The sequence below is a fragment of the Oncorhynchus keta genome, chromosome 26, assembly GCF_023373465.1.
Source record: "Oncorhynchus keta strain PuntledgeMale-10-30-2019 chromosome 26, Oket_V2, whole genome shotgun sequence".
Lineage (NCBI taxonomy): Eukaryota > Metazoa > Chordata > Actinopteri > Salmoniformes > Salmonidae > Oncorhynchus > Oncorhynchus keta.
Window position 1 is genome coordinate 46,135,697 of NC_068446.1, and position 17,500 is coordinate 46,153,196.

The window sequence follows — 17,500 nt, forward strand, 5'->3', positions numbered from 1 at the left end:
CCGTCTCTCCTTACGTAACAACATTCTAAACCTGGATAGTTTTGTCCTGTCTCATATAACGTAACAACATTCTAAACCTGGATAGTTTTGTCCTGTCTCTCCTTACGTAACAACATTCTAAACCTGGATAGTTTTGTCCTGTCTCTCCTTACGTAACAACATTCTAAACCTGGATAGTTTTGTCCTGTCTCTCCTTACGTAACAACATTCTAAACCTGGATAGTTTTGTCCTGTCTCTCCTTACGTAACAACATTCTAAACCTGGATAGTTTTGTCCTGTCTCTCCTTACGTAACAACATTCTAAACCTGGATAGTTTTGTCCTGTCTCTCCTTACGTAACAACATTCTAAACCTGGATAGTTTTGTCCTGTCTCTCCTTACGTAACAACATTCTAAACCTGGATAGTTTTGTCCTGTCTCATATAACGTAACAACATTCTAAACCTGGATAGTTTTGTCCTGTCTCATATAACGTAACAACATTCTAAACCTGGATAGTTTTGTCCTGTCTCTCCTTACGTAACAACATTCTAAACCTGGATAGTTTTGTCCTGTCTCTCCTTATGTAACAACATTCTAAACCTGGATAGTTTTGTCCTGTCTCATATAACGTAACAACATTCTAAACCTGGATAGTTTTGTCCTGTCTCTCCTTACGTAACAACATTCTAAACCTGGATAGTTTTGTCCTGTCTCTCCTTACGTAACAACATTCTAAACCTGGATAGTTTTGTCCTGTCTCTCCTTACGTAACAACATTCTAAACCTGGATAGTTTTGTCCCGTCTCTCCTTACGTAACAACATTCTAAACCTGGATAGTTTTGTCCTGTCTCTCCTTATGTAACAACATTCTAAACCTGGATAGTTTTGTCCTGTCTTTCCTTATGTAACAACATTCTAAACCTGGATAGTTTTGTCCTGTCTCTCCTTACGTAACAACATTCTAAACCTGGATAGTTTTGTCCCGTCTCTCCTTACGTAACAACATTCTAAACCTGGATAGTTTTGTCCTGTCTCTCCTTACGTAACAACATTCTAAACCTGGATAGTTTTGTCCTGTCTCTCCTTATGTAACAACATTCTAAACCTGGATAGTTTTGTCCTGTCTCTCCTTACGTAACAACATTCTAAACCTGGATAGTTTTGTCCTGTCTCTCCTTACGTAACAACATTCTAAACCTGGATAGTTTTGTCCTGTCTCTCCTTACGTAACAACATTCTATACCTGGATAGTTTTGTCCTGTCTCTCCTTACGTAACAACATTCTAAACCTGGATAGTTTTGTCCTGTCTCTCCTTATGTAACAACATTCTAAACCTGGATAGTTTTGTCCTGTCTCTCCTTACGTAACAACATTCTAAACCTGGATAGTTTTGTCCTGTCTCTCCTTACGTAACAACATTCTAAACCTGGATAGTTTTGTCCTGTCTCTCATATAACGTAACAACATTCTAAACCTGGATAGTTTTGTCCTGTCTCTCCTTACGTAACAACATTCTAAACCTGGATAGTTTTGTCCTGTCTCTCCTTACGTAACAACATTCTAAACCTGGATAGTTTTGTCCTGTCTCTCCTTACGTAACAACATTCTAAACCTGGATAGTTTTGTCCTGTCTCATATAACGTAACAACATTCTAAACCTGGATAGTTTTGTCCTGTCTCTCCTTACGTAACAACATTCTAAACCTGGATAGTTTTGTCCCGTCTCTCCTTACGTAACAACATTCTAAACCTGGATAGTTTTGTCCTGTCTCATATAACGTAACAACATTCTAAACCTGGATAGTTTTGTCCTGTCTCTCCTTACGTAACAACATTCTAAACCTGGATAGTTTTGTCCTGTCTCATATAACGTAACAACATTCTAAACCTGGATAGTTTTGTCCTGTCTCTCCTTACGTAACAACATTCTAAACCTGGATAGTTTTGTCCTGTCTCATATAACGTAACAACATTCTAAACCTGGATAGTTTTGTCCTGTCTCTCCTTACGTAACAACATTCTAAACCTGGATAGTTTTGTCCCGTCTCTCCTTACGTAACAACATTCTAAACCTGGATAGTTTTGTCCCGTCTCTCCTTACGTAACAACATTCTAAACCTGGATAGTTTTGTCCTGTCTCTCCTTACGTAACAACATTCTAAACCTGGATAGTTTTGTCCCGTCTCTCCTTACGTAACAACATTCTAAACCTGGATAGTTTTGTCCTGTCTCTCCTTACGTAACAACATTCTAAACCTGGATAGTTTTGTCCCGTCTCTCCTTACGTAACAACATTCTAAACCTGGATAGTTTTGTCCTGTCTCTCCTTACGTAACAACATTCTAAACCTGGATAGTTTTGTCCTGTCTCTCCTTACGTAACAACATTCTAAACCTGATGTTCGACTGTCCCGTCTGAACTTAGCTTCAGAGGCATTATAACAATATCAACACTCATGAGATCAAAGCCTCACACCAAGTGGCCAATCTATGAAGTTCATTAAGCTGAGTTCATGTAGTTTATTGAATTTATTGTAACAACTTCCTAAAAGACTGCTGCATGCTACAGAAGACCTCAGGGTACACTTGTTCCTGCTGTGGGTAAGAGTGGGTCATGACTGGTATTGTTCCTGCTGTGGGTAAGAGTGGGTCATGACTGGTATTGTTCATGCTGTGGGTAAGAGTGGGTCATGACTGGTATTGTTCCTGCTGTGGGTAAGAGTGGGTCATGACTGGTATTGTTCATGCTGTGGGTAAGAGTGGGTCATGACTGGTATTGTTCCTGCTGTGGGTAAGAGTGGGTCATGACTGGTATTGTTCCTGCTGTGGGTAAGAGTGGGTCATGACTGGTATTGTTCCTGCTGTGGGTAAGAGTGGGTCATGACTGATATTGTTCATGCTGTGGGTAAGAGTGGGTCATGACTGGTATTGGTTCCTGCTGTGGGTAAGAGTGGGTCATGACTGGTATTGTTCATGCTGTGGGTAAGAGTGGGTCATGACTGGTATTGTTCATGCTGTGGGTAAGAGTGGGTCATGACTGGTATTGTTCATGCTGTGGGTAAGAGTGGGTCATGACTGGTATTGTTCATGCTGTGGGTAAGAGTGGGTCATGACTGGTATTGTTCATGCTGTGGGTAAGAGTGGGTCATGACTGGTATTGGTTCCAGAATGTTTCCTGGAATTAAAAATGGTGGAAGAGCAACCAGCACAGTATAGCTCGGCCCGGCTCAATTGTGTGACTCGCCTGGGATGTAGTTGCTCTGTGGCTCGATGCCGGCGGGGAAGATGGTGTTCTCAGGGATAGAATGGCTGTAGTCGTCTAAAATAGGACACTCTGTAGGGATTTCTGTTTGTCTCGGAACCAGGACAGGAGGGAGGACTGAACAGGACAGAGAGACATTGTTATAACACTGTACACAGCCAACGATATAACATTTGTAATGTCTTTATACTTATGAAACTTTTGAGTGTATGTAAACATATGTTTCCTATGCCAATAAAGCTCTTTGAATTGAAGTGGGGGGCAGACAGACATGATTTTTCAGCATGTTTTTACAAAAAAATTGATTTAGGGTTCTTTAAACAAGGGCATATCCAGGTTACTACCCACCACAACATAACCTTCACTATGTCACCAGGACATCTACAGGATACTACCCTCTACAACACTATGTCACCAGGACATATACAGGATACTACCCTCTACAACACTATGTCACCAGGACATATACAGGATACTACCCTCTACAACACTATGTCACCAGGACATATAGAGGATACTACCCTCTACAACACTATGTCACCAGGACATATACAGGATACTACCCTTTACAACACTATGTCACCAGGACATATACAGGATGTTACCCTAACCAACATAACCTTCACTATGTCACCAGGACATATACAGGATACTACCCTCTACAACACTATGTCACCAGGACATATACAGGAAACTACCCTCTACAACACTATGTCACCAGGACATATACAGGATACTACCCTCTACAACACTATGTCACCAGGACATATACAGGATACTACCCTCTACAACACTATGTCACCAGGACATATACAGGAAACTACCCTCTACAACACTATGTCACCAGGACATATACAGGATACTACCCTCTACAACATAACCTTCACTATGTCACCAGGACATATACAGGATACTACCCTCTACAACACTATGTCACCAGGACATATACAGGATACTACCCTCTACAACACTATGTCACCAGGACATATACAGGATACTACCCTCTACAACACTATGTCACCAGGACATATACAGGATACTACCCTCTACAACACTATGTCACCAGGACATATAGAGGATACTACCCTCTACAACACTATGTCACCAGGACATATACAGGATGTTACCCTCCACAACACTATGTCACCAGGACATATACAGGATACTACCCTCTACAACACTATGTCACCAGGACATATACAGGATACTACCTCTACAACACTATGTCACCAGGACATATACAGGATACTACCCTCTACAACACTATGTCACCAGGACATATACAGGATACTACCCTCCACTATGTCACCAGGACATGTACAGGATACTACCCTCTACAACACTATGTCACCAGGACATATACAGGATACTACCCTCTACAACACTATGTCACCAGGACATGTACAGGATACTACCCTCTACAACACTATGTCACCAGGACATATACAGGATACTACCCTCTACAACACTATGTCACCAGGACATATACAGGATACTACCCTCTACAACATAACCTTCACTATGTCACCAGGACATATACAGGATACTACCCTCTACAACACTATGTCACCAGGACATATACAGGATACTACCCTCTACAACACTATGTCACCAGGACATATAGAGGATACTACCCTCTACAACACTATGTCACCAGGACATATACAGGATACTACCCTTTACAACACTATGTCACCAGGACATATACAGGATGTTACCCTAACCAACATAACCTTCACTATGTCACCAGGACATATACAGGATACTACCCTCTACAACACTATGTCACCAGGACATATACAGGAAACTACCCTCTACAACACTATGTCACCAGGACATATACAGGATACTACCCTCTACAACACTATGTCACCAGGACATATACAGGATACTACCCTCTACAACACTATGTCACCAGGACATATACAGGAAACTACCCTCTACAACACTATGTCACCAGGACATATACAGGATACTACCCTCTACAACATAACCTTCACTATGTCACCAGGACATATACAGGATACTACCCTCTACAACACTATGTCACCAGGACATATACAGGATACTACCCTCTACAACACTATGTCACCAGGACATATACAGGATACTACCCTCTACAACACTATGTCACCAGGACATATACAGGATACTACCCTCTACAACACTATGTCACCAGGACATATAGAGGATACTACCCTCTACAACACTATGTCACCAGGACATATACAGGATGTTACCCTCCACAACACTATGTCACCAGGACATATACAGGATACTACCCTCTACAACACTATGTCACCAGGACATATACAGGATACTACCCTCTACAACACTATGTCACCAGGACATATACAGGATACTACCCTCTACAACACTATGTCACCAGGACATATACAGGATACTACCCTCCACTATGTCACCAGGACATGTACAGGATACTACCCTCTACAACACTATGTCACCAGGACATATACAGGATACTACCCTCTACAACACTATGTCACCAGGACATGTACAGGATACTACCCTCTACAACACTATGTCACCAGGACATATACAGGATACTACCCTCTACAACACTATGTCACCAGGACATATACAGGATACTACCCTCTACAACATAACCTTCACTATGTCACCAGGACATATACAGGATACTACCCTCTACAACACTATGTCACCAGGACATATACAGGATACTACCCACTACAACACTATGTCACCAGGACATATACAGGATACTACCCTCTACAACACTATGTCACCAGGACATATACAGGATTCTACCCTCTACAACACTATGTCACCAGGACATATACAGGATACTACCCTCTACAACACTATGTCACCAGGACATATACAGGATACTATCCTCTACAACACTATGTCACCAGGACATATACAGGATACTACCCTCTACAACACTATGTCACCAGGACATATAGAGGATACTACCCTATACAACACTATGTCACCAGGACATATACAGGATACTACCCTTTACAACACTATGTCACCAGGACATATACAGGATGTTACCCTAACCAACATAACCTTCACTATGTCACCAGGACATATACAGGATACTACCCTCTACAACACTATGTCACCAGGACATATACAGGAAACTACCCTCTACAACACTATGTCACCAGGACATATACAGGATACTACCCTCTACAACACTATGTCACCAGGACATATACAGGATACTACCCTCTACAACACTATGTCACCAGGACATATACAGGAAACTACCCTCTACAACACTATGTCACCAGGACATATACAGGATACTACCCTCTACAACATAACCTTCACTATGTCACCAGGACATATACAGGATACTACCCTCTACAACACTATGTCACCAGGACATATACAGGATACTACCCTCTACAACACTATGTCACCAGGACATATACAGGATACTACCCTCTACAACACTATGTCACCAGGACATATACAGGATACTACCCTCTACAACACTATGTCACCAGGACATATAGAGGATACTACCCTCTACAACACTATGTCACCAGGACATATACAGGATGTTACCCTCCACAACACTATGTCACCAGGACATATACAGGATACTACCCTCTACAACACTATGTCACCAGGACATATACAGGATACTACCCTCTACAACACTATGTCACCAGGACATATACAGGATACTACCCTCTACAACACTATGTCACCAGGACATATACAGGATACTACCCTCCACTATGTCACCAGGACATGTACAGGATACTACCCTCTACAACACTATGTCACCAGGACATATACAGGATACTACCCTCTACAACACTATGTCACCAGGACATGTACAGGATACTACCCTCTACAACACTATGTCACCAGGACATATACAGGATACTACCCTCTACAACACTATGTCACCAGGACATATACAGGATACTACCCTCTACAACATAACCTTCACTATGTCACCAGGACATATACAGGATACTACCCTCTACAACACTATGTCACCAGGACATATAGAGGATACTACCCTCTACAACACTATGTCACCAGGACATATACAGGATACTACCCTCTACAACACTATGTCACCAGGACATATACAGGATACTACCCTTTACAACACTATGTCACCAGGACATATACAGGATGTTACCCTAACCAACATAACCTTCACTATGTCACCAGGACATATACAGGATACTACCCTCTACAACACTATGTCACCAGGACATATACAGGAAACTACCCTCTACAACACTATGTCACCAGGACATATACAGGATACTACCCTCTACAACACTATGTCACCAGGACATATACAGGATACTACCCTCTACAACACTATGTCACCAGGACATATACAGGAAACTACCCTCTACAACACTATGTCACCAGGACATATACAGGATACTACCCTCTACAACATAACCTTCACTATGTCACCAGGACATATACAGGATACTACCCTCTACAACACTATGTCACCAGGACATATACAGGATACTACCCTCTACAACACTATGTCACCAGGACATATACAGGATACTACCCTCTACAACACTATGTCACCAGGACATATACAGGATACTACCCTCTACAACACTATGTCACCAGGACATATAGAGGATACTACCCTCTACAACACTATGTCACCAGGACATATACAGGATGTTACCCTCCACAACACTATGTCACCAGGACATATACAGGATACTACCCTCTACAACACTATGTCACCAGGACATATACAGGATACTACCCTCTACAACACTATGTCACCAGGACATATACAGGATACTACCCTCTACAACACTATGTCACCAGGACATATACAGGATACTACCCTCCACTATGTCACCAGGACATGTACAGGATACTACCCTCTACAACACTATGTCACCAGGACATATACAGGATACTACCCTCTACAACACTATGTCACCAGGACATGTACAGGATACTACCCTCTACAACACTATGTCACCAGGACATATACAGGATACTACCCTCTACAACACTATGTCACCAGGACATATACAGGATACTACCCTCTACAACATAACCTTCACTATGTCACCAGGACATATACAGGATACTACCCTCTACAACACTATGTCACCAGGACATATACAGGATACTATCCTCTACAACACTATGTCACCAGGACATATACAGGATACTACCCTCTACAACACTATGTCACCAGGACATATACAGGATACTACCCTCTACAACACTATGTCACCAGGACATATACAGGATACTACCCTCTACAACACTATGTCACCAGGACATATACAGGATACAACCCTCTACAACACTATGTCACCAGGACATATACAGGATACTACCCTTTACAACACTATGTCACCAGGACATATACAGGATGTTACCCTAACCAACATAACCTTCACTATGTCACCAGGACATATACAGGATACTACCCTCTACAACACTATGTCACCAGGACATATACAGGATACTACCCTCTACAACACTATGTCACCAGGACATATACAGGATACTACCCTCTACAACACTATGTCACCAGGACATATACAGGATACTACCCTCTACAACACTATGTCACCAGGACATATACAGGATACTACCCTCCATAACACTATGTCACCAGGACATATACAGGATACAACCCTCTACAACACTATGTCACCAGGACATATACAGGATACTACCCTTTACAACACTATGTCACCAGGACATATACAGGATGTTACCCTAACCAACATAACCTTCACTATGTCACCAGGACATATACAGGATACTACCCTCTACAACACTATGTCACCAGGACATATACAGGATACTACCCTCTACAACACTATGTCACCAGGACATATACAGGATACTACCCTCTACAACACTATGTCACCAGGACATATACAGGATACTACCCTCTACAACACTATGCCACCAGGACATATACAGGATACTACCCTCCACTATGTCACCAGGACATATACAGGATACTACCCTCTACAACACTATGTCACCAGGACATATACAGGATACTACCCTCTACAACACTATGTCACCAGGACATATACAGGATACTACCCTCTACAACACTATGTCACCAGGACATATACAGGATACTACCCTCTACAACACTATGTCACCAGGACATATACAGGATACTACCCTCTACAACACTATGTCACCAGGACATATACAAGATACTACCCTCTACAACACTATGTCACCAGGACATATACAGGATACTACCCTCCAATTTGTAAGTCGCTCTGGATAAGAGCGTCTGCTAAATGACTTAAATGTAAATGTAAATGTAGTAGTATCATAGTAAAGAGAGAGATGTAGTAGTACCATAGTACTGTAGTAGTACCATAGTACTGTAGTAGTATCATATAGTACTGTAGTAGTATCATAGTATTGTAGTAGTACCATAGTCCTGTAGTAGTATCATAGTACTGTAGTACTATCATAGTACTGTAGTAGTACCATAGTACTGTAGTAGTATCATAGTCCTGTAGTAGTATCATATAGTACTGTAGTAGTATCATAGTCCTGTAGTATTATCATAGTCCTGTAGTAGTATCATATAGTACTGTAGTAGTATCATATTACTGTAGTAGTACCATAGTCCTGTAGTAGTATCATAGTCCTGTAGCAGTACCATAGTACTGTAGTAGTATCATAGTACTGTAGTAGTATCATAGTCCTGTAGTGGTACATAGTACTGTAGTACTATCATAGTCCTGTAGCAGTACCATAGTACTGTAGTAGTATCATAGTACTGTAGTAGTATCATAGTCCTGTAGTAGTATCATTGTCCTGTAGTAGTACTGTAGTAGTACCATAGTACTGTAGTAGTATCATAGTAAAGAGAGAAATGTAGTAGTACCATAGTACTGTAGTAGTATCATAGTAAAGAGAGAGATGTAGTAGTACCATAGTACTGTAGTAGTACCATAGTACTGTAGTTGTACTGTAGTAGTATCATAGTACTGTAGTAGTATCATAGTAAAGAGAGAAATGTAGTTGTACCATAGTACTGTAGTAGTACCATAGTCCTGTATTAGTACTGTAGTAGTACCATAGTCCTGTAGTAGTACTGTAGTAGTACCATAGTACTGTAGTAGTATCATAGTAAAGAGAGAGATGTAGTAGTACCATAGTACTGTAGTAGTATCATAGGACTGTAGTAGTACCATAGTCCTGTAGTAGTACTGTAGTAGTATCATAGTACTGTAGTAGTACAATAGTCCTGTAGTACTACTGTCGTAGTACCATAGTACTGTAGTAGTACCATAGTACTGTAGTAGTATCATAGTCCTCTAGTAGTACCATAGTCCTGTAGTAGTACTGTAGTAGTATCATAGTACTGTAGTAGTATCATAGTAAAAGAGAGATGTAGTAGTACCATAGTTCTGTAGTAGTACCATAGTACTGTAGTAGTATCATATAGTACTGTAGTAGTATCATAGTATTGTAGTAGTACCATAGTCCTGTAGTAGTATCATAGTACTGTAGTAGTACAATAGTCCTGTAGTACTACTGTCGTAGTACCATAGTACTGTAGTAGTACCATAGTACTGTAGTAGTATCATAGTCCTCTAGTAGTACCATAGTCCTGTAGTAGTACTGTAGTAGTATCATAGTACTGTAGTAGTACCATAGTACTCACTTGGTGTCTCGACGCGTTGGTAATGGTAGGGGTTGACACACACCTCGTCCTTCTTGGTGTGGAAGGCGTACTCACACTGCTCTATGGCCCGGAGCTCGTGGGGCGACTGCAGGTCTGGCCAACGCCACAGACGAGAGTAAATGACATGGGGAAGGCCTTTGCGATGGGACACCTGGAGACGACCATCTAGAGACCTGGGGGGTTGGGGGAGGGACAAATTCTTATTTACAATGACGGCCTACCAGGAGGGGCCTCCTGTAGGGACGGGGGCCTGGGATTCAAAATAAAAAATTAAATAAAAAATATAGGACAAAACACACATCACAACAAGAGAGGATACCCATGCAAGAAACTCTGGTAGCCTAGCTTGTTAGTTAGCTCAAGCTTGTGCGCTAGCTAGTTCATACTTGTTAGTTAGCTAGCTCAAGCTTGTGCGCTAGCTAGTTCATACTTCTTAGTTAACTAGCTCAAACTTGGTGGCTAGCTCAAGCCTGTTAGCTTGTTATCTAGCTAGCTCAAGCCTGTTAGTTCGTTAGCTCAAGCTTGTTAGCTCAAGGTTGTTATCTTGTTATTTAGCTAGCTCAAGCTTGTTAGTTCGTTAGCTCAAGCTTGTTAGCTTAAGCTTGTTAGCTCAAGGTTGTTATCTTGTTATTTAGCTAGCTCAAGCTTGTTAGCTTGTTAGTTCGCTAGCTCATGCCTGTTAGCTTGTTAGTTGGCAAGCTCAAACTTGTTAGTTGGCAAGTTTAAACTTGTTAGCTAGCTCAAGCTTATTAGCTATTATTCAACCATGCTGGTCATTTATGAACATTTGAACATCCTGGCCACGTTCTGTTATAATCTCCAGCACAGCCAGAAGAGGACTGGCCACCCCACATATGCTCTCTCTAATTCTCTCTTTCTTTCTCTCTCTCGGAGGACCTGAGCCCTAGGACCGTGCCCCAGGACTACCTGACATGATGGCTCCTTGCTGTCCCCAGTCCACCTGACTGTGCTGCTGCTCCAGTTTCAACTGTTCTGCCTTATTATTATTCGACCATGCTGGTCATTTATGAACATTTGAACATCTTGGTCATGTTCTGTTATAATCTCTACCCGGCACAGCCAGAAGAGGACTGGCCACCCCACATAGCCCGGTTCCTCTCTAGGTTTCTTCCTAGGTTTTGGCCTTTCTAGGGAGTTTTCCTAGCCACCGTGCTTTTACACCTGCATTGTTTGCTGTTTGGGGTTTTAGGCTGGGTTTCTGTACAGCACTTTGAGATATCAGCTGATGTACGAAGGGCTATATAAATACATTTGATTTGATTTGATTTGATTAGCTTTTTATCTAGCTCACAATTGTTATCTAGCTAGCTCACGCTTGTAAGCTTGTTAGTTAGCTAGTTCAAGCTTGTTATCTCACTCTTGTTAAAATAAAATAAAGGTAAAATCTAGCTAGCTCACGCTTGTTAGCTTGTTATCTCATTAGCTTAAGCTTGTTATCTTGTTAGCTCAAGCTTGTTACATTGGTAGCTCGCTAGCTTGTTAGTTAGCTAACTCCAACTTGTGTGCTAGCTTACTAACAAGCGTGTGCTAGCTATCTAGCTAGCTCGAGGGTGTTAGGTTGTTATCTAGCTCACTCTTGTTAGCTTGTTAGTTTAGTTTCTTACCCATGGTTTAAAACTAGGGTTGTCACAATACCAGTATCACGATACCGCAATACACTACTCACCGAGACACACAGTCACACGCACAGTCGCACGCACGCACGCACGCAGCCAGATATACCCACACTTGACTTTCAGACACGCACTACAATATTTACAAAACGCAAAGTTAGACGAGTCACACAGCATTCTGGGGAATCCCATTTTCCCACAGACACTCTCTTCCCCTCTCTTTTCTCTCCCCATGAGAGGGGAAGGCCTCTTTCTCCAGTCTAAACAGTAGTCCTGTCCTGTGAATGGCTCAGAAGGTACCACCACACAGAAGCCACCCAGCCCTCAGGTCTCAAGACGTGTGTGGACAGGATATTAGGTATTTGTAGAATGTAACAAGGTTAGATGGTATCTCCTGGTACTGACTTAATGCTGACCAGGGTTGGGGTCTCCTCTTTTTCAGTTTATTGCAAAATAATTGAAAATAGTTTTTCAATTATTGAATTAGAATTTGATTTAACTTCAAATTGACCCCCAAAAGCTGCTGCTGACTGACATCATGCCATGATGGACAGACTGACAGAGGGGACTTGAAAGGTGCAGGGGAACCACTACTTCAATGTCTCAGAGAAAGTGACGTCACCGATTGAAACGCTAATAGCGCGCACCACCGCTAACTAGCTAGCCTTTCACACCCGTTACATAGGGTTGTCAGATTGTCCCGTTCATAAAAGAGTAGGGTTGTCTGATTGTCCCGTTCTTAAAGGACTAGGATTGATCTGAACGGTTTGACCTCAACAACGGCAGTCAAGCACCCAAACTAACTTGCTATCTACTTCCAGACACAAATGACAGAACCCTTCACTCGCCCCAGCAGAGCTGGTCAGGTTGTGTTCATGTTATCCAGTGCTTTGGTGACTAACTGTGCTGCTGGCAACACTTTAAAAACACATTTCTTTCCCCCGAAACCAGCTATATTCAACGGGTGTTTTAAGCGTTTGTAAATTCATCAGTTATTCTGAAATCGGAGAAGATAGCCAGAGCGAAATTACGAACGCACCCAAATGCATATGTCAATACTCATTGTTGATCACATAATTAAATCTTTCATTGTTATAAGGTTAAATAAAGTAGTTACTTACTGGTGGTGTAGCTGGCTTTGCTAGCTAGTTAACTAAATCACAACAGTATAACCAGAAGATAGCCTAGTTAAGTAGCTGGTTAGCAACCTGTCTGAGAGTTACTACGGTAGGGGGGTCCTATACCTTGGTATGGTAATGCATTTGGTGTTGATATTCTGGGTCGTGATGGCTTTCTCCAACTCGTCCAGCTGTCCTGTCTTCTTCAATTTCTTCACGAGACTTTTCACTGCCTTTTCACACCATTTCTCCTCTTGTCCATTTATCTGTTCGCCCCTTTTCCAGCCTAAAATCCTCTTCACAATCGCGAAAGTGAATGGCAGTATAGACATCTTGAGATTGAGGTCAGTAAAAATCCACTCGGTTTTCAGTATTCGGCTATAAAACGTTCATTATGGTCCTCCTGAAATTAACTACAAATAATCATACAAATAAAAATAAACGTTATTTGTTGAAAAGTAGCAGGCTTGAAATGTTGTTGGTTGGATAGCTCAAGGCACTAGTCGTTGAATGACAGTCTCTCCTTCTGTGAAGGGCTTTAGATAAAGGGCAGACAGATGAACACCCCCCCCACTCCTCCGCCCCGTCTGCCTCTCCTCCCCGTCTGCCTCTCCTCCCCGTCTGGCTCTCTGCCTCTATAGAGGTAGAATCATTACTTAATTATACAAGCATGTACCGCATGATTTACGCGTGTAAAATAAAGGTTGAGACAGGGGGATAGCTCGTCAGTTGTCCGACTGAATGTATTGTAACGACCCTGGGTTTATACGCGCTGATATCGACTCGCAGGAGCGTGCTTTTTGCGGCACAGTCGATAGCGCGACGTACCTCGGGGCCCAGAAGGTCGAGGGTTCGAGACCTGCTCCCTGCCTGTTTCATTACAGTATTCAACTGAAATGTGTCTTCCTCATTTAACCCAACCACTCTGAATCAGAGAGGTGGGGGGGCTGCCTTATCGATATATTCGGTGCCCAGATAGTGGGTTAACTGCTATGCTCAAGGGGCAGAACGACAGTTGCACCTGTATACTGAGTTTTGTAGTTGCAAACAATATTTGAAAACATGTAATTTATTTAGAGAATAAATTTAACAACACTTGCAAACAGGTAATGAATGATATGCGAATACTGCCTTCTACTGTGATAAATATGGATACAACATTTGTTGAAATGAATTGCTAGCTAACTAAATTATATTTACCGAATTTGAAAGCTATACATGAATGCGTTGGTGAGGAAGATGAAGGAAATAATTAAAACAAGTGTTTCCACATAGCATAACCGCTACAAAGCTAATGCTTTTCTATTGGCATAACATGGCTGGTTATCTAGCTAGAGCCTTCTGGCAAGCCTGTATCTCGCCTCAGTGTAATGTACTTCAGTGGAGGCTGCTGATGGGAGGAAGTGCATAATAATGTCTGGAATGGCATCAAATACCATGGAAACACGTGTTTGATGTATTTCATACCATTCCAATAATTACGCTCCAGCCAATACCACGATCCCGTTCTTCTCCCCAATTAAGGTGCCACCAACCTCCTTTGATGGACTTGTCATTTTGTTGAGATTAACATTAGAAAATGATTGTTTGCGATGTGTGTATGTGAGTAACAATATACAGACAGAATGGACTGGCAGAATATACAGACAGAATATACTGACAGAATGTACAGACAGAATATACAGACAGAATATACTGACAGAATGTACAGACAGAATATACAGACAGAATATACAGATAGAATATACTGACAGAATGGCCTGACAGAATATACAGACAGAATATACTGACAGAATGGCCTGACAGAATATACAGACAGAATATACTGACAGAATGTACAGACAGAATATACAGACAGAATATACTGACAGAATATACTGACAGAATGTACAGACAGAATATACTGTCAAAATATACTGACAGAATGGCCTGACAGAATATACAGACAGAATATTCTGACAGAATGGCCTGACATAATATACAGACAGAATATACAGACAGAATATACTGACAGAATGGACTGACAGAATATACAGAGAGAATGTACAGACAGAATATACTGACAGAATATACAGACAGAATATACTGACAGAATGTACAGACAGAATATAGTGACAGAATGTACAGACAGAATATACAGACAGAATATACTGACAGAATGTACAGACAGAATATACTGACAGAATATACAGACAGAATATACAGACAGAATGTACAGACAGAATATACAGACAGAATATACAGACAGAATATACAGACAGAATATACAGACAGAATATACAGACAGAATATACAGACAGAATATACAGACAGAATATACAGACAGAATATACAGACAGAATATACAGACAGAATGTAGACAGAATATACAGACAGAATATACAGACAGAATATACAGACAGAATATACAGACAGAATATACAGACAGAATATACAGACAGAATATACAGACAGAATATACAGACAGAATGTACAGACAGAATATACAGACAGAATGTAGACAGAATATACAGACAGAATATACAGACAGAATATACAGACAGAATATACAGACAGAATATACAGACAGAATATACAGACAGAATATACAGACAGAATATACTGACAGAATGTACAGACAGAATATACAGACAGAATATACTGACAGAATGGACTGACAGAATGGACTGACAGAATATACAGACAGAATATACTGACAGAATGTACAGACAGAATATACTGACAGAATGGACTGACAGAATATACAGACAGAATATACTGACAGAATGTACAGACAGAATATACAGACATAATATACTGACAGAATGTACAGACAGAATATACTGACAGAATGGACTGACAGAATATACAGAGAGAATGTACAGACAGAATATACTGACAGAATATACTGACAGACTATACTGACAGAATATACTGACAGAATATACTGACAGAATATACAGACAGAATATACAGACAGAATATACTGACAGGATATACTGACAGAATGGACTGACAGAATATACAGACAGAATATACTGACAGAATGTACAGTACAGACAGGCAGAATATACAGACAGAATATACTGACAGGATATACTGACAGAATGTACTGACAGAATATACTGACAGAATATACTGACAGAATGTACAGACAGAATATACTGACAGAATATACTGACAGAATATACTAACATAATGTACAGACAGAATATACTGACAGAATATATTGACAGAATATACTGACAGAATATACAGACAGAATATACAGACAGAATATACAGACAGAATATACAGACAGAATATACAGACAGAATATACAGACAGAATGTACAGACAGAATATACAGACAGAATGTAGACAGAATATACAGACAGAATATACAGACAGAATATACAGACAGAATATACAGACAGAATATACAGACAGAATATACAGACAGAATATACAGACAGAATATACAGACAGAATATACAGACAGAATATACAGACAGAATATACAGACAGAAGAATATACAGACAGAATATACTGACAGAATGTACTGACAGAATGTACAGACAGAATATACTGACAGAATATACAGACAGAATATACAGACAGAATATACTGACAGAATATACTGACAGAATGTACAGACAGAATATACAGACAGAATGTACAGACAGAATATACTGACAGAATATACTGACAGAATGTACAGACAGAATATACTGACATAATATACAGACAGAATATACTGACAGAATATACTGACAGAATATACTGACAGAATGTACAGACAGAATATACTGACAGAATATACTGACAGAATGGACTGACAGAATATATA

At 40.8% G+C, this 17,500-nt stretch overlaps 1 protein-coding gene across 1 annotated transcript in view; it reads right to left on the bottom strand.

Moving 5' to 3' along the window:
• smad3b (SMAD family member 3b) overlaps window positions 1-14,221 on the bottom strand; it is a 24,763-nt gene extending 10,542 nt beyond the window's left edge. Inside the window, 3 exon segments of the mRNA XM_052481088.1 lie at window positions 3,194-3,363; window positions 10,919-11,112; window positions 13,818-14,221. Coding sequence (XP_052337048.1) covers window positions 3,194-3,363; window positions 10,919-11,112; window positions 13,818-14,023 — 570 coding nt within the window. The 5' untranslated portion in view covers window positions 14,024-14,221.
• Between the last annotated feature and the right edge of the window lie 3,279 nt (window positions 14,222-17,500).